At 33.3% G+C, this 20044-nt stretch overlaps 1 protein-coding gene across 2 annotated transcripts in view; it reads left to right on the forward strand.

Annotated features, from left to right (window-relative positions):
• Window positions 1-19813, forward strand: part of LOC116490529 (sodium channel protein type 2 subunit alpha-like) — a 71386-nt gene extending 51573 nt beyond the window's left edge. For both annotated transcript variants that reach the window (XM_032189783.1, XM_032189782.1), the window contains exons 18-27: window positions 3579-3696; window positions 6084-6238; window positions 6904-7077; window positions 9075-9197; window positions 9490-9771; window positions 12830-12883; window positions 13716-13853; window positions 17176-17280; window positions 17660-17930; window positions 18281-19813. In XM_032189783.1, the coding sequence (XP_032045674.1) occupies window positions 3579-3696; window positions 6084-6238; window positions 6904-7077; window positions 9075-9197; window positions 9490-9771; window positions 12830-12883; window positions 13716-13853; window positions 17176-17280; window positions 17660-17930; window positions 18281-19464 (2604 nt within the window). In that variant the 3' untranslated portion in view covers window positions 19465-19813. The remainder of the gene's footprint in view (window positions 1-3578; window positions 3697-6083; window positions 6239-6903; window positions 7078-9074; window positions 9198-9489; window positions 9772-12829; window positions 12884-13715; window positions 13854-17175; window positions 17281-17659; window positions 17931-18280) is intronic.
• The last annotated feature ends 231 nt before the right edge of the window (window positions 19814-20044 follow it).

The following is a 20044-nucleotide window of genomic DNA, read 5'->3' on the forward strand; positions in this document are numbered from 1 at the left end:
ACTAATAGTTGCCTTTTGCTTTGCACTCTTAGAGAATTATGCTCATTGTTTTGTCCTCCTTATTTTAAGCAACACTGATAATTTATTTCCTAGCTTCTTTCTACTTTTTTTTTTTTTTTTTTAAACATGATAATTTTTCCCTTTTATATCAAATATTTACAGTTGTGTTGGTAGTATATATTCTCTTTGATTTGGAAATTGGGAACTGTATCAGATTTTCCTTTACTATTTGAATATCAAAATGTGAACTATAAGTTGATGCACAATAGTCAGCAGCATGTGAATGATCAGTGAACTACTCTTTATTCACTCTTGTTATGGAGTTTTCTGTAAATTCATCATCTGCAATTTTGCACGCTTTCATTTATTGTATGGAAGATGATGCTCACTACAGTTTGACACTTTAATTACCTCAAGCAATCCTAAGTGGCTTCAGTGGAACTATTTGCTGTAGTAAAATTATTCTTTTAAGTATAAGTGTGCCATTGTTCCTTCAGAAAAAGAAAACTTGAGCTCCAAATTTTGACCTTATACCAGTACTACAGATATTTGTATTGAAAAAGTTAACATATTCAAAATCTGAGTTATTTTCACTGCCAGTGCTAATACTTTCATCTTTAAAAAATATATTAATGAGGGATATATATTAAAGAGCACAAATATTTTAGGTGCTGATTTGCAAACCTAATCAGCTTTTGAATATGTGAGTTGATCCATTCAGTCCAGTGCTTAGTGCATATAAAACGAGGCCTTCTTACCTTAGTTTGGTAAACTTTGAAGAGCAACCAAATGCTCTGGAACATGAAGGGAATTTTTCCTAAAACTCCTGCTACTGGAGTGGTTCACAAAAACAGTTGAATCTCTGCAAACATTGTGTGTGGCTGAGAAACTACCTGAATGTTTAAATTGGTCAGAACAAGAAACTTTTCTATACATACTGATTTTTAGTGTCAGAGTTTTTTGTTGTTGTTGTTTGATACTTTTTATCTTAATGTGAGTGAAAAATGTTGGCATAAAATATGAAAAAGACAACTGTTGTTTATCCTTCAAGCCCAGGATTATATCCTACAGTGCCCCTAGAAGAAAGAGGGAACCAGACCAGCTGTTCTTGATATCAAAACAGTTCAGAACTTCCAGTTTGAAGTCTCTAGAGTAAGAGTCTCTAGACTCTATAGAGTCAAGAAAATTGTATTCTTAAACTAAAAAAATAAAAATCTCAATAATCTCTGATTAATCTCTGATTATTCTACCATGGAATAAATGTGATATGTAACTTCATGTTTTAAACTCATTGATTCTTTGCAGTTTCTTCTGTATTTACAGTTCTTCTTTTACTGTTGTTAGTACTTAAATATATATTTTTTAGTTCAATTCATGTCTCCGCTCAAATGGTACACTAATCAGCTTACAATTTAGACAACCCAGGGCACTTTATGTTGTTCTTAATTTTCATTAACACCATGACACAAAATGTTCTAACTACTAATTATATATATTTATACATATATAATTATTTAGTTATGTTTTGTAATTCAATTCATTGTTTCAGTTTATCCACCACTGCTGCGGCATTTTTCAAAATATATGCTAAGTCGTGGAATGATGAAAGCAACATATTAATAAATTATGTGTATATGTAGAGCTATTCTCAGATTCAGTAGAATTTGTGCTTGGGAAAAGAGTTATTGTGAATATTGGTATTTTAAAATCAGCACTTCTAAAAATGATAATGACATGTTTACATTAAATATGAATAACTTTGAGGTTTTATTTCCTATTATGCTTCTAAAGTAGCTGCAAATTGGGCAATATCAAGTTGCCTTTTAATAAAAAGTTAATGCAGAACACTGAATTACTTTTTCTTATTCAGTAGTCTCCGCCCTCTTTCACAAACATAGCAAAGAAAAAAGTAGATTTTTATTTCATACTTCAAATAGATTTGTCCTCCATCATTTCAAAAATGAGGTGTAAATATTGTGAATAGTTTCATTGGATAGTGCCCGCAACTTGTCTCGTTTCATTTTAAATATCTCTTTAAGTATCTTTTAATCATGCAAGTCTAGCTAAATTCATGAAAATTCATGAAAAAACATGGTTAATTCTACAAAATTGAGGCTGTTTTACAAAGTGTGCTTACATCATTCCCTACATCCCTACAGACATTTAGTTGTGTTTCAGTTAATCCATTACTGACATTATGTACTTTTCTAATAATAAGATCATAAATTGACAGAGAATGCTGTGACCTAAACTACTTTGACTTAGTTTGGTACTCATACTCAGATCAAGTGTACGGGACACCATGGTCTTCCTTTAAAATCTCCAGAGTATGGATTTAGTGCAAGACACATTAAGATGACAAGATAAAAAATAAATTAAGGAATTTTCTTTTATTAGCATTTGTTTAGTAGTAATTTAAATTAATATCATTTTAGCTATTTTAAAATACATATCCTTATTCTCTGGGTGTTAACTGTACAGGTATGTGTACCAGAGTAACAGGTAGTTTCTGAATGCACAATGTAATACATATGTGCATTGACAAAAGAGAATGCGAATTAATGCCAGTTGAAATGTATTTATCATACTTTTTTCTTTTTTGAAAATTTTAATAGATACGAGAAAAACATAAATATTCATATGGTGGTGATAATTATATGCTAATACATTGGCATATTCATTATCAATGAATAATAGTGTGTTAATACAATTAGCATATTAATAAAATTGGCATATTAATATATTAGCATAATTAATTTCATAAATGTGTTCAGATTTGAATATGAGTTTGAACATTTCCATAACAGGATTCTGTATCAATCCTGTTTTTTTTACTTTAGCACTTTGTAATCTAGATGATGATAATGATCTTAAAACCAAAAGTAAATAAATGTATTATCTGTGTTCAATGGTAACCGAATTTTATTGTCAATTTTTGTCATATGCAAAAAGTAGTTGGCTTGCATCATTCTGACGTTTAAGATGCCAGTGAAAAAGAACTGATTTTTTTTCCCTTACTTTTACATTATGAAAAAATGTCACTTTATTAAAATCAGTCCATAAAATTCTGCTTCATTTTCTTCCTTGAACAGTTTATCCTGCTTGGTCACAGTGTAACATACTACTGTGAAGGATTTACTGTCTTAAGATTGAGAAGACTGATATGATGAAAGTAGTTACCAAGATAAACGAACTTAAAACATACTGTATAACTCATATTGGTTTAAAATGTAACAATGGAGATGTATTTTAGGAAAACAGTAGAACACAAAATAAATGTATCAAAAAATCTACTTGGTAGTAGTTAGCTTCAAAGAATGCTAACATAATAGTGTAATTGGACCAGGAATTCTGAAATTCAGTGAAAGATTACGTGATACACCTTGCAATCTATAGGTAGAAAGTTGGATGATTTATGCACATTTCAACAGCATTGACTGCTATATGTGGATGCTTGTATGTGACAAATATTGTTCTTACTGTTACTTGTACACTGTGTTGCATGCTTAATGTTAATTACAGTTCCAAAATGTCAACATTATTAGAGTATAACTGCTACTGTGGAATTTTATTTTCAGAAGCTAAATTTTTCCAGCTCATCTGAAGGCAGTACAGTTAATTTAGCTCTCTTTGGAGAAGAAAAAGCTGAGACTGAACCAGAAAAAGCATCAGAGCTACAGGCATGTTTTACAGAAGGTATGGAAATAAAATGTGGGGTTAGCAATTACATTTGAGTTGTTTGCAACAAGCATTCACAGTCCAAGGAAACTATTCTGTAATGCAGTCCCATATCTTTGTTTAAGTCTTAGGATATGATTAATTTTGCCCTTTTTAGATGGTTGTACTGAAGACAATAGAGCCATTTTTGTGATGCAAAATTAAATATGCGTTTGATTATTTATCGTGATGTAATTTTAAAAACTGATTCTTAGCAATCAGTATTCCTGCTGATTTAAATGCCAGTCTCGTTAGTGAAATCTGTGACACCAAACTGTAAACCAGGTTCGCTCCACTTAATTTGAGCTACTTCACTGAGAAGCTTAAATCAGAGTCATGTGATTACCTGTGTTCCCTCCGTAGTGCTAGAAAGTAATCCAGTGGACGATTCACATCTTGGAAAGGCTGACTCAGACAACAGACTTTTTATCTTGACGTTCCACTAATGACTGGGGGCAGGAAGCTATGTGCATAATATAATACACATGTATGTGCATAAACATAATGAGGGACACAACAGGTGAATCAAATTAAATGGGTTGAATGAGATCCTACATTTTCATTCAAGTAAAGAAGTCTAATGGCATACTTAAATGTCCTTAGAAGATTGTTTGTTTCAGTTCTGCATAGCAATATCCTTTTATAGACTACTGAACTTTACTATACAGGAGCTTTTACCTTTTTTTTTTTTTTTTTTTTTTTTTGTGATATTACACGTTTTACCTTCCGTTTAAGTCATGATTAAAAGAAAGTCATTCAAAATAAAATATGTTCTACATTAATGCTCTTATCTTGTAATGCATCTTATCTTATAATGCTCTTATCATTTATTGGCTATACCTTTTGATGTAGTGTTATAAAGACATTTTTGACTTAGGCTAGAGCTTTTGTCCTTGGGAGTATTTATTTTAAAATAATGTTTTGGAACATGGGGCGATGTGCAGGCTCTTGATTAAAAATATTTATACTTCTCAAATACTTCTATGTTGTATTACAATTCTTTGTTATATTACATGCTATCTGTTATTTTCGGTGTAGAGTTATTTTTTTCAATATGTAGGCATTTTGAGGAGTTGAAGGTGAATTTATTTATTATTTATTATAAATAACAAAAACATCATGCTCTTCATCATGGTGGTAGTTTTATGTGAGCTGATGAAATTCAGTGTAACCTGTAGGACACAAACCTAACAACACTCATCGGAAAACTAGAATACTGCCTTTGGGACCCATTAAAATAATTTAAACATGGTTACTTTTCTATATGATCAATCATTTTTAAAGAAAGAAAAGCCAGGTAGTGAGGTTCATGTATTTCTTAGACTGTAGGCAGCGCAAATAAACTCTTGTGGTCCCATGATGTGGTAGAGAGCCCTCCAAGGTGAGGCTTATTTTGCGAATGGCTATCATGAATCTACCATGTGGAAAAGCTTCTCCACTATACTTAGAATATATTGCTCTCATCTACTCATGTTTTTCTGAGAAATTATGATGTGTTCTTCGAATTACCTTGAATTAGTGAAAATATAAATTATTTAAAGTATTATTAATGGAAAATAATATTTCAATATACGGTTTAAATAGTTATTGGAATTGAAAATGTACCTATAATATATCTTGTTAAAATACCTATACATCTTTTTTTTTTCTTTGGACATTTATTTATACATTTTCATACGGTTTACATAACTTCCATGTTCCTGCTCAAGCAGGGATTTTCACTTTTGAAGAGAAAAGTCCAATCTATGGATATAAAAGTCAACTCTTACTAGGTTACCTTGGATGGGAATCTGGAAGTTATTTTATAGCTTCTAGATTATATTGCAATCTCCGTTTAAATCAGGTGTTTGTCTTGAAAGGAAGTATCATTAGTCAACTCTTGAAGTAGATATCAACCCTCAATATAACTTAAAGGGTGTTCACATCTGTGTGGTTTATTTAAACAGTAGCTGAGAGGCAAAAGTCCTTTTTAAAAAAAGCTTCTGTACTCTTGAACTAGTTCATATGAAAGTTTTTACATTGTCATGTTGTTTCTACTCCCTGGCAATTCTATGTGGTCCGTAGTTATCTGTATATAGACAGAAAATATGTTTATAAATGAGAATTAGCTCAATTAGATGACCAGTATTGTTTCTAAGCTTAATGGAGTATAAGGGTAGTAGGAAAAAAATAATCACTTCAGTGCAAGCCTTCTTATATCCAACGTATTAAATCAAGAAGGCAAGTATGCTTTAAGCAGAATCCAGCAATTTGAAAGGCTGACTACATGTACCTCATGAAACAGGAGCTAGATGAAAGTGATACTGCTGTTTCAGAATAATGAGAATTCCACCTTTAAAGTGGCTTGTCATTGTTTATATTGTTAGGCTGTATACAGAAGTTTAAATGCTGTAAAGGCAATATAGAAAGCACAAAAGGAAGAATCTGGTGGAACCTTAGAAAAACATGCTACAGGATAGTAGAACACAACTGGTTTGAAACATTCATTGTCTTCATGATTCTTCTCAGTAGTGGTGCTTTGGTAAGTACACCCATAAAAACTGTGTCTATGAAGAATGTTTTATCAAAATCATGGTTATAACACATCTGTGGTCATAAAGAAAAAGAAATGGTTTGAAAGAGAGCTTGGAGTGAAGTTCCTAAAATATTTTCCCAGTGCATATAAAATAAATTATTAAAATTCTGCTGCCAAATAACCTTCTGCAGGTTAGTTTTTGATGAATATAACGTGATACATGTGAGTGCTTATTGAGATGATTTTGTTTAAATTCTTGTTTAAGAAATTATAAAAATCGTACAAAATCATGCAGAAGTTTTATGCAGTAACTGGAACAGTTATTCTGCTGTAAATTAGAATAATCTCCAGAAGTAGTACAGATACTGATTTCCTCGTGTTCTCTCATTATTCACTTCTGTTATTGGCATTCTGTGCGACTATTACTCAAATTTCCAAAACGCTTTTTGGCAACTTCAATCATTATATTGTAATCCCATTGTCAGGAGACAATAAAGTCTAAAATTTAGCATAAGCAGAGACTACAAGTATATCCTGGCTTTTCAATGTAAAACATATAAAGATGACAGCAATTTTACCTTGCCTTTTTTTTCTTCAGTTCTTGTGGCTTAAATTCTAGTTTGTAAAGACCTGTGAATATCTTACTTATATACAACCTATGTTTCCAACAGGCTTTTGAAGATATATATATTGAGCAGCGTAAGACTATCAAGACCATACTAGAATATGCTGATAAAATATTCACTTACATCTTTATTCTGGAAATGGTGCTAAAATGGGTGGCCTATGGTTTCCAAACTTACTTCACTAATGCTTGGTGCTGGCTGGACTTCCTGATTGTTGATGTAGGTATTATGGTCTCTAAGTAGCACGTTGCTTTTGTTTAGGCAGCTTGTATTATATGTGACACATGCATATGCAGTGAAGAATACAAATTGAGTTAAATATAAGAGAAAATGACGTGCTGGTGAATGTTTCCACTGTAATTGTTCCATAAGTAACTAAATCTGACTTTGTCTGTATATGTTATTAACTTCATCTCTTCTGTCTTTGTTTTATTGCTCTGGGTCCCAATCAGGGATTGAGGTGTGTCATCTGGAAGGTCTTATGTCTTCTGGATTTGGTGACAAAGCAAAGAGGAAGGGAGAGGGAGGGAGATTTAAGTGAGCATATAGGGTTAGCGTAGGACAGTTGATCCTGAGCTTAATGAGTCACTGGTGAAGAACTGTGGGGAGAGAATATCGGGTTGTCATGAAGACAGAAAAAGAAAGGGAGGGCAAGGAGGCAGATATTGAAGTAAGGATAAGGTTTGAGGAAAACAAAGTAGTGATAGCTACTAATGAATGATTCCTAATGGTAACTGCTAATGAATGATTCCTAACTTTTTGCAATGCTCATTTTGACTATTACTGGATTGAAAGGATAATTTCAGTGCAATTCTTCCATTTTTCTTTGATTTACCTTTTTAGATTACTGTTTTGGAAGCTGAAATTACTTTGTTTGGTGATGTCTCAGATCATAGAGAATGTCCCTTTTAGCTTCTCTGAGTTATTCTAAGAGAAAAAAAACTTGGATGTTAGGTGAAAGGTCTTGTTACTCTTGTTAGAACTCTTGTTACTGTCACAGCTATTGTTTTCCAGGAAACTGCTGTCTGCTGTTACATGCATTTGAGTGCATTGCTTTTAGGTAATTGTACTAACATTCGTATTTATGTCATCATACAGTTAGTATTCATGCTTATCAGTGTCCTGTCTGATTCACCATATACCAACATGACGACTTACCATCTGCAGGAAATATTAATTGCTAGTTATTCATATTTCGTCTATTATGTGAATTAGTTCTAAGTGCAAATTAGTAGAAGCAAATGCTGCTGGGTCACATTTTATCATGTCTGTAATCGTCAGTCTTAGAGTATTGTTTAGTGCTTGAATGTTGCACGCAGAATGGGATGGGTTTTTAGTACTTTACAGGCTTTGACTGAGTTTATTCAACTTATTATTATTATTATTATTATTATTATTATTATTATTATTATTATTATTATTATTCAGATTGTCATGCCCTCACAAACTCCAGGGGGGCTGATGACAGAAGTGAAAGAATGCTTGGAATTTTTTAAGTGCTGAATCTAATTGGCTACTACTTTCATTTGAACTCACTGCAAAATTTTAGTGTAACACACATCTGTGGACATACCTAATCATGTATCCTTTGTAACCAGTGTTGGAACTGCATGTGGTTTTCACTTTCTGCTTGACTGAGAATATTTTTGTGACATCTGAAGCGGAAGAATAAAGCGTTGTATTCACCAACAAATGCAATGGATTTACCATATTTAGTATTTTTTGTTTTTTCCAGCTGTTCTTTCACTAATTCTGAATCTATTTATTCCTTTGTGTTGTGTGTCTTTGTTAATATTGTATATAATGATGCACATCATCGTTTTAATTTCTAGTAGTCCCCCTAACCTATTGCAGTGGTTTGTACTAAAATGTTGGATGAATTCCTCACCATTAAGAACTGATGAGAAATGCAAATACACTATTTAGTATGTTGTCCCAGATACCTGAGAAAAATGTTGCATGTAATTCAACACAGCCTATGCCCTGCCTTTTGTAAAATTATTATGTGCTTTTTTATATATGCATAACAACACATCTGTTATGAAAGTTTCAGAGATTTTAAAGTCTCTTTTAGTTTAAATTGTTCTGAAATTTACAGGCAACTTTATTTTTTTTTCTGATACCCAAATTGATGTTTTATTTCCAGTAGGCATTATACTTGTATTGTGAGGCTATTCTAAAATTTAAAAATGTTAATTTTATATTCTTTCATCTAGGTCTCCTTGGTTAGCTTGGTAGCTCATGCCCTTGGTTTCTCAGAACTCAGTGCAATTAAATCCCTCCGAACACTAAGAGCTTTAAGACCTCTAAGAGCTTTGTCACGCTTTGAAGGCATGAGGGTAAGAAAAAAGGAAATCATGAATTAATGTGTAAAACAAATTCATAAAAATATGCTTAATAAATTATTAAACCACAGAGGAAGTCCAATCGGCATGTGAGTTAACAAGGCACATAGTAACATGTTTTATTCTATTATGTATATTTCTATTTTTATTGGCATTTTTTTTTCTGTGTATTTTAATGATTTAATCTAAATTTTCAGCTTAATTTGGAAAAATAAATGGTTGCTGATATTTATATATAGGCACACGCATGCAGATTTTAAAAAGCTTTTTTTCTTTTGTTTAACAGGTGGTTGTGAATGCTCTTACTGGAGCAATCCCATCCATTATGAATGTACTTCTGGTTTGTCTTACATTCTGGCTAATTTTCAGCATCATGGGAGTAAATTTGTTTGCTGGCAAGTTTTTTAACTGTGTTAACACCACAACTGGTGTTCAGTTAAAACCCGAAGAAGTTGATAATGTAACTGCGTGTGAAAATCTTATGAGTGCTCATCAAGACGTTCGATGGAAAAATGTGAAAGTAAACTTTGATAATGTTGGAGCTGGTTATCTTTCTCTGCTTCAAGTCGTGAGTGTATCAGTTTTGATAAATTTGTTTTCCAGCTTTAAATTTTGTAGCAGCAATATTCAGTTCCATAATTTCCAATGTTATTTTACAATATATGGATGGATAAATGATTGTTTTTTATAAATGTGTTCTATTAAGCTATTTATGGACTGTGGTGAAAATCTGATAGATTCTATGGCAATTTTGGAAGAAGAAAAATATCTAATATATGTCATATGAGTATAAAGTTCCTTTGCACCCAACCATTACTATATTTCCAAGTTCTACAGAAGTAGTTAAAATCTAGTTAAAAATGAATAAATAAATAAATGCAACTAGGATTAATTTTCTGCCATGGTAGTCAAATAGATACATTCTACAGCTCATTCAAATTAGAAAGAGTACACTACTGGTATGGGGATAAGGAGATGAAGGAAAAAGTTTTTAAATTCACTTTTTCATTTCTGTTCTTTCCCTTCTTATAATTCCTATTAGTCTAGTCTAGTTATTGTCTGTCAAGTGTTGTTTGTGGTTTTTTATTATTATTTTTTAGTAGATAATTTGTAGCTTTTTTCTAGATGGGCAGTTGCCAAAGTAGAAACCTCTTTCAGAAGCAGCATGTGTAGATTGGAGCTAGTAGGACAGAAACATGTATTCGTAATCAGGTTCACTTGACACACTGCTTCTGGGAAAACATTTGTGTTCATAAGCACTTGGCCATTATTCTGTCTCTTAAACTCTCCAGCTGGTAGTGAGTAGCTTGTATTGTGCTAGAAAGTTACCATCTCAAGGATGGTAAGCTCAAGGGAGAAGTAGTAGCTATTTCTAAATGGCACTAGGCTATTGCATAATTCACTGATCTGGAGGACAGCAGTGTCTTCGCCTTTGTTACTCATCTTGCATAGAATTGTTCAGCTATGTAATGTTTCCAATAAACTAAACATTTATACCTTAATATCATGGTGGACAGGAGTATTTTCCTGGAGTATTAGGCACACCTGGATTTATTTCACTATATCTGATAAACAGTAGAAATATTTGAATTCCTGAAAATTTTTCATGACAACAAGTATTAACATTATTGTTGCCACATGTAGTCACTTCCTATTTGGGTTTCAATAGTTAGTCTTTTTATTTTATTTCTTGTAACAAAAAGTGACTTTCTGGAACACCATTTCAGGCTAAATTGTTCAGAAATCAACAAAACTGGTAGAAGGACAAAGGTGCTGGTCAGCTTCTCTTGAGACAAGGTCTTGATAAAAATGTGTTTTTTCTCAGACTCCCACAGGCATGGTTTTTGCTCATCGCCTTTCAGCACAGGAATAGCAAAAGCAGATGGAGAATCTGAAATATTTAATATTGGTGGTAGTTTTCCGCTCATCCAAAAGTCCAAAAGCTCAGTTGGGCCTGGTTAGCCATTATACTTCTGAACAGTCAATTAACTGCAGTACTGTAAATTTAAACCTGTTTATAACTTTTTTTCTTCTCCTACTCAAGCAGTTCATCTTCTGTGGGAATTCTCAGTTTTCTTTGCGAGAATTAAAGGGAGGTAGTAACTTAAATGCTGGATTCTGCATTATAGTTCCGTGAAGGACTCAGTTATACACAATGAAGTTGAATTTATACCACTCATTCAATAACTTCATTCAGTAAAAGATGTCTGGGCCCACTGTCACACCTCTTTTCTCTGTCACAACCAAAAGAAAATTGCTTAGTTAATGAAGACTTGATACGTTGAACAGGGAAGAAACGTTTTTTCTTCCTATGTTGTGAATAAGATACAGTGTCATGCTGTAGCCAACACTTTTTCTATACCTACTAGGCACCTCAGGCTAATAATTAACTTTTCCTTCATTTTCTACAGTCCACAGGTAAACATAAGGATTATGTTCATATTGGTAGAAAATATTAAAATGTGTTATCTCAAAGAGTATGGTAGTAGATACTATTTACCTGTTTATATAGTAGAGCTATATAATCTCTGCACCCCACACCTGTAATAGCTTACACCATGTTCTGCAATTTTTAAGCTTTGTTCACAAAAATCAGTGAGGGCAATCAGAAAGTGGTGCCCGTATTGAGACAGATCTATTACATTGATGGTGTCTGTTTTTAATCCCTTCATCTGTACTTTGTATATACTATGAATGTTACTAGTTAAAAAAGTAAAATATGTAGACATTTCACACAGGCAGAACTTTCATTCCCTTACCACCATCCTGAACCACAGAGAGGTTATTTTCAGTAATCTCACAGTCATTCTTACCAGACACAGGAGGTACAAAATCTGTGCGTAAACTGGACAGCAAAGAGATTACACATGCTAACAAATCCAGTGCAGTTATCTTATACATATTATATAAAATATTATATATATATTATTTATATATATGTGTATATATATATATAGGGTAGGAAGGTATTTCATATTCGAAGATATATATATATAAACTTTTGAGACTGTGTAGGTAAAATTGTAGCTAAAAGTAGAGTTGCAGCAATTTTAAATAATAATTTATTTCTCTGAGTCATATAAAATGGTTAAATTAAAACTTCTCTTCACATAGTAAATGCAATAGTAACTTACTTTTTCTAGGTAGAAACCGTCTGTCTAGACAATTTAAAACTTTATATTTTCTTAAGATTTCTTGAGACTACTTATCTTAAGGACTTTCTTTCAGGACTATTTGCATATTCTGTCTGGAAAATGCCAACCAGTGGTGGCATTCTCTAGTTTTTGGTTGTCAAAAAGTTGGAGCTGAGAGAAAGACTGCAGTTTACAACAAGGCTGTTTTACTCAGATATTTATTTTAACTCATTCCACATAGAATTCATATGAATTTGCCTGAAGGCTAGAATTTGTTTATTGTTTAAGTATTAGTAACTAATAATATACCACAGTAAATTATTTTTTGTCAATAAATCACTCATTTCTTACCACCATCTCTTAATATTCCCTTCTTTTTCTGTGTGCAAGTATGTTGCAAGAAAGTGTTTTATAGTTCAGAATGTTTACAATATTTGAGGTGTCTTTTTATTTAAAGATTTGATGGAAAATGTTAACAAACTTTGTTTTTAGGCAACATTTAAAGGATGGATGGAGATAATGTATGCTGCTGTTGACTCTAGAGAAGTAAGTGCAATGTAAAATTCACTGAGTTTAAACAAATACAAGGTTAATGTGATGCTTCTTGAATGGCATTTGAAATAAAGAAACAAAGAATAAATATCAAATACTGGTATTTTTCTATATAGATCTTAAATTATAAAGTAATTAAGTGCATACATTTTAATAAGTTAAAAAAAAAATATATGGAAGTAGACCTACATAAAGTTTTGCTGCTTTAATAAGTTAATAAGTAATCTATGCCTAACATTGAGTAACATAACTAGTGAAATTTGAAATTTAGTTTCCTATGGATTTCTGTCACTGAGAGTGTACAATTGTATAGATCATGTTTTTCTCGTCTCCAAAATAAATAAATAAATAAAGCAAGTGACAGCACCTGCAGCAGCTAATCCAGAGCTATATGCTGCACTCTGACAATCTCAAAAAATAAAATGGCAGAATTTTTCCCGTTTAAATGCAGGTATTTGTTTGCATCTCTCCTCTATCAAACTACTGATCTGCATACAATCCATAGGAGCTGAATTACTTTTGATACTTGCATACTTCTGTCAAATTTAGTAGGTTATACATGAAACATCAAGTGCTATTAGAGACAAGCTGGCAGACTTAAAGGGGAGGAAGGGTGGGTCTGTGGGTGCATTCACAGATGCCTGTATAAAATAAATTTGCAAGATAAAAGATTAAGTGTAGGATATGCTCCAAAATAGCTAATCTGCATCCCCCCTCTCTTTCCTTGTTGCTTTCCATCTGGTTGCAGCTTCTGTTTCTGCTCAGTCTTTTGTAATTTGTCTTCACTGTTATCAGTGATGTATTGCTGTTTTTCTGTGTTATATAGGAAGGGAAACAGCCCAAGTATGAGGATAACCTATACATGTATCTTTACTTTGTTGCCTTTATCATCTTTGGATCGTTTTTCACCCTAAATTTATTCATTGGTGTCATCATAGATAACTTCAACCAACAAAAAAAGAAGATAAGTATCACCATGTTTCATTTTCATGATACCTCATTGTCACTGAGCATCCAGCAAAGTTATATATTATATCAAGGATCCTGAAACTATTGATCAGTACTGCAAGATGAGAGAGAGTTAGAAAACTGTGTCATAAGTTGGTAGTGAGTTTGTAAGAGAAAAAAATATTGATGTGTGAAAATGTGTTCTCTTGCCTTTTTTTTTTTCCAACTGAAAAGGTTTATGTTATTCAGACAAGCACAGGTTTGTGTCAAGAACTCCAGGAGGATTAAAGTAGATCAAAATGCAAACTATGATGGCAAGTTAAGTTCTATTTGGCGTATGATGGCAAGTTAAATTCTATTTGCTGTCTATAAACTTTAAATGTTGTATACAGTAGTCTTATTTTTCTGTGCGTTCTGTTTGAAACAGAATCATACTGGAATTTTGTTTAATAAAAAGGGTGCCACTAAGTGGCAGAACATAATTTTGTAGAAACATAGACTTATTGCCTAGGCTCATACTCATGATTCTGGATGGCTTGTCAAATTTGATTCATTGTACTCAAAGAAAGATACTGATAGACTTACTGTGATGGAAAATTCCAGTGAATCTTTGCATATGCCATGTATAGAAATCTGCATGGAAGATACCATACTGGAATGAGTTCTTGTAAAAAATCTTTAAAAAACAAAAACAATTTTTTTTACCTCTTAAACTCTTCAGATGGTCTGTTAAAGTAATCTAATCCTGACAGTAAGTTTTCTGGATAATCTTGCCTGAATAAGTCCAGTGAAATGTACTCAGTCATGGTCTACAGAAAAAGATTAAATATTTTAAGAAATCTAAGATACAAATAAATGTGTTACACTTTTGACAACTGTCTTTATATTCTCATTTGAATTCTGAGAGATTTTAACTTTTTGTCTCTTTGACAGTACTTTTCCTCTCGCTGTGCTCTGTAGAGAGAGCATAAATTGTCATAAAAATTTATTCTCTTACTGAGGTGTATGGAAATATTTGTCTCTTGGATAGGAACTTTGGTCTTGCAATTCTTTTAGTCCTCTTTTTCCTCATAGCTTTGCAGTGTTTCATTTCTTCTGATTTTTCCTCCATCTTGCTTCAATTTTTCTGTCCATTTCTCTCTTTAGCCCTCAGAAGGAGAGATCTTGGCCTATATCATAGAGGTTTCCCAGCATGGCTTTTGAAATCTAACCCTTGGAGTTAAGATTCTTATTTATTTATTTATTTATAAATCTGCCAGTTCAGTATATCTGACTACAAGGTTTTTGGTCATAAACATGAAAGAAACATGGAAAAAAGCCTACCACTTGAGATTGGAGTGTGTAGCTTTGTATTTTGCTGCTCCAGATCTTCTGAGTCTCATCTGCACACCCAAATAAGAGAAAGAGAGTTTATGCTTACAAAACTGAGGTCGTCTTTATCCTCCAGTAAGATGTCCCCATACACACACACATTGACTAACATCAGAGGCTTCTAAGACTTACAGGGTACTTACAGTTGCTTCAGTTTCATCTGATCCTGCAAGAGAAAGACTAAGAAAGCTATGTACATGCTATTGGCATTTTTGTTGGTCTGTATATAGGAAGGTGTCTTTCTGGCATTGTGGTATCCTTGTACTTTTGTAGCTATTGTAACTGTCACCAAAAAAGTTAAATGGGCTGGGAAACATTCTATTTGTGTGCTATTATTCACTTTCACACAGCTAATTAGCAATCATTACTGGCCTGTGTTTTGAACATATAGAGGCACCTGTGCTCATAGAAATGAATAGGACATGTAGGGTGTAGTTACCCAGCAATATTCTTGTCTTTGTTCTACCTTCACATCATGGAAAGCTACCTGTTTTGCGCAATGTTGCTGGGATATGAATGGGAAAGACATGTTGCAATATACTCTCCCTGTGTAGTTAAACTACGTGCATTTCTGTGGTCCCTGAGTGCAACCCACATTCAGCACATTAGTTGCCTTGGGGAAAATATATTCCACTAGCTGTCAAATTGCTGTTTCAATCCTCAAAGGCGTATAAGGTGTATGACACCTTGAGACAGCCATTCTTCCAAAGAATCACAGACACAGTGATGTTCACAATTTATAGCAATTTATAGTCATCAGTGAGGCAGCAAAAGAAATGCCCAGTTCAATGCCAGTTCCTTTAAAGTGTTGTGGTTGTTTGTTTTATTTTGTTTCATTTTTATTTTTATTTTGTGTGTGTTAGTTTTGTTTTTGTCATTTTGAAATTTCTTCTGGGTAAAATCTGATAGATTCACACTTCGACCATAATCAGCGAATTAATTTTTTTTTTTTTTTTTTTTTTTTTTTTTTTCCAGAACCCTAGGTCTCTAATACCTGAATTTTACTTCAATATGTGGTTTATGAGGAGAGCAGACTGTACAAAATCCCTTTTGATTTCTAAATCTTCATATCTGTGTGTAGCTATAGCTGAAAGGCTACACATGTTCAGATTCATTATTACTTGACTGAGAAGGCTGACACAGTATTTGACAAAGTCATATTCAACTGTGACTGAAATTCATTTTCAAATGCTATTGCTTTGGCATCATGCATACCTGGAATGTATTTGAAATCAAGTGCATGGAAGAAAAGTAGTTACTTGTCAAAAATAATATTTTAAGAAGTATTACATACGACAGTTTTAATAGCATTCTCTTCAGATTGCTGTCCCATTATTCAGGCCAGAAAACACAAAGAGTATTCCAATGCTTTTTGATGCCCTTATTGATGGAGAGGGATGATCATACCCCAGACATGCACAGTAGTACTACTGTGGCAGCAAGCAGCTGATCAGAGATACCTGTACCCATATGATAAAATGAGGATTCTGATAGCTGACTGACGTCAGTGATTTCTTGCTCTTCACAGTTGCTCTCTGAAGACCTGTCAGCTCTAAATGAACCTTTCTATCTTTGAAGCTCTTTTATTTCTGACTGATTGATTTACAGTGTGGAGTTCATGATGTACACATCCATACAATGGATGTATTTTTAAAAGTTGTTTTTTACATTGTTTTACATACAATGTGTATTTTTACAAGTTTTTCCATACTTATTTAAATGGTTTATATTTAACCAGTTCTGTTTTTTTGTTTGTTTTACATAACAGATAAAAGTTGTTTTATATTTCATTTCCTTAATTTGTTTCATTCTTCCACCAAGGCTTGCAAAATACTTTAATGATCTTTGATATAATTACTGTATTTTTTTTAATATCAACATGTAAGAACAAATGCATGGTTCATACAAATGTAAATTAATTGATTTAAATACTTGACTGTAATCAGTTTTTATTTTTATTATTTTACCTTGGAGGTCAAGATATCTTTATGACAGAAGAACAGAAGAAATACTATAATGCAATGAAGAAGTTGGGTTCCAAAAAACCACAAAAACCTATACCTAGACCAACGGTAAGAATATGTGCTACTCTGGTGTCATCTAAGTTTAGTAACAGAAGTATCTTTACTACCAAAAGTCTCCCCTAGAGTTGATTGAAATTCTCTGAATTCAAAGCGGAAACGTATATATTCTGCAGGAAAAGTCTCTCATAGTTGTTATGCCTGGGGAAATACAGAATCGAAGGATATGGTAAAGTAAATGTCTGTTGTGTTTTGAGGGGAAAACAAAAAACCTGGCAAATAGAAAAGTTACTAGAGAGTGCTTCTAGATTTTTCAGCTTTTTGCTTGGTTGTACGTTTCAGGGGAAGAAGGAACAAAGAAATAGGATAGAAAAAAATGTTAATTACATGCAGCATACTGCAACATACGTTTTCTTTTTTCTCCCTTCAGAATAAATTGCAAGGCTTGGTATTTGATATTGTAACAAAGCAAGCATTTGACATCAGCATTATGGTCCTCATCTGTCTTAACATGGTCACCATGATGATAGAAACAGATGACCAGGGTGTAATGATGCAAAATATTTTATACTGGATTAACTTGGTATTTGTTGTCCTTTTCACTGGAGAATGTGTCTTCAAACTGTTCTCACTACGATATTATTACTTCACCATTGGCTGGAATATATTTGATTTTGTGGTTGTTATTCTCTCAATAGTAGGTAAGAAACTCTTATATTTCAAATGAAATACAGTAAGTTATATTTTAAACGTTTTATCTTTGCAAAATTTTATTGATTAGAGGAATACTTAATTTTCATTTCTCCTGATAATTTAGGAAGTACGAAGCATATTTGAGAATAGTACCTGCTCAGTAATTCTATATCAAATTTAATAGTCATATTTTCGAAGAGTGCTGGAAAAAAATCTCAAATTACCCATAGCAGATTAAAAACTATTGACTCATCCTCCAATTAAAATTTCCAGAAATTCCACAAATAGAGTTGTTCTTTATTCTTACTCTTTTTTGTGGATTATGTTACCCTTTTAATTTTATTTTTATCTTTCACAGGTATGTTTTTAGCTGAGGTGATTGAGAAATATTTTGTGTCCCCCACATTATTCCGAGTTGTACGACTTGCCAGAATAGGTCGAATCCTGCGTCTCATTAAAGGCGCTAAGGGAATCCGCACTCTGCTCTTTGCTTTGATGATGTCTCTTCCTGCTTTGTTCAACATTGGCCTGCTGCTGTTCCTGGTCATGTTTATCTATGCGATATTTGGCATGTCCAACTTTGCCTATGTTAAGAGGGAAGCTGGGATTGATGACATGTTCAACTTCGAAACATTTGGCAACAGCATGATCTGCCTATTTCAAATCACCACGTCTGCTGGCTGGGATGGTTTGTTAGCCCCAATTCTGAACAGTGGGAAGCCAGACTGTGACCCTGAGAAACCTCATCCTGGGAGCTCAGTTAAAGGAGATTGTGGCAACCCTTCCGTTGGGATTTTCTTCTTTGTCAGCTACATCATCATATCCTTTCTGGTAGTGGTGAACATGTACATTGCTGTGATTTTGGAGAATTTTGGCGTTGCTACTGAAGAAAGTGCTGAACCTTTGGGTGAGGATGACTTTGAGATGTTCTATGAGGTTTGGGAAAAATATGATCCAGATGCCACACAATTCATAGAATATAGCAAACTGTCTGATTTTGCAGCTTCTCTGGACCCTCCTCTTAATATACCAAAACCAAACACAATTCAGCTTATTGCAATGGATCTGCCCATGGTAAGTGGTGACAGAATTCACTGCCTTGACATCTTGTTTGCTTTCACAAAGCGTGTCCTGGGGGAAAGTGATGAGATGGATGCCCTCAGAATCCAGATGGAAGATCGTTTTATGGCAGCCAATCCTTCTAAAGTCTCCTATGAACCAATCACAACCACATTAAAACGCAAACAGGAGGAAGTGTCTGCTACTATTATTCAGCGTGCTTATAGATGCTATCTTTTAAGACAGTCAATAAAGAAACTTTTATATATGTATCGCAAAGATGGGGCTGATCTCCTTAGCAAAAAATGTATGACTTTTGGTAAGCTAAATGAAAACTCCCCTCCAGAGAAAATGGATATGACTACATCCACCACATCTCCACCTTCTTATGATAGTGTAACAAAACCAGAAAAGGAAAAATATGAAGATGACAAGTCAGAAAAAGAAGACAAGGGGAAAGACAGAAAAGGAAATAAAAAGTAAAAGAGGACATAAATATATGGTCCGTGATAGCTGTTTACAGCCTGAGAAGATGATGTTTTTATCAATAATACTTTTATTGGAGGATTATGCCAAAATGACAAATTTTTACATATTTACCCATATTTACTACAGTCAGTGCCTGTACCAAATAATGACTTTTGTCATTAGTAAACCTTGTATGTAAGAGGGAAACAGCCTTGCCAGAAAAGTAGCTTTTATTACCAGCTGACACTAATGGAGAGAAGACTCTAAATTTCCTCTTGGACTGTATTGACCTTGAATGGGATGCAAAATTACCAGTCATAAGTCTGTATTTTGTGGAATAAATGTATCCACTGTGTACATTTCATCTGCTAAGTTCCATTTGTGTAATTTCTTTTGGTGATCTCATTTGCTTTAATTCACATACAATTATTTGTAATTCTACTGTGTTGAGGAAAAAGGTAAATACTCTTTCAGAGGAACACAAATGTTAGGAATACATACTTATGTCATCATAATGTGAACATAGTTATCTTCAAGTGACCACTTCTAAAAGCAGAAAGACAAGATTCCAGATTCTTGGGCCTCTCTAGATCAA

The sequence above is a fragment of the Aythya fuligula genome, chromosome 6 (assembly GCF_009819795.1).
Source record: "Aythya fuligula isolate bAytFul2 chromosome 6, bAytFul2.pri, whole genome shotgun sequence".
In the NCBI taxonomy this organism is placed as follows: domain Eukaryota; kingdom Metazoa; phylum Chordata; class Aves; order Anseriformes; family Anatidae; genus Aythya; species Aythya fuligula.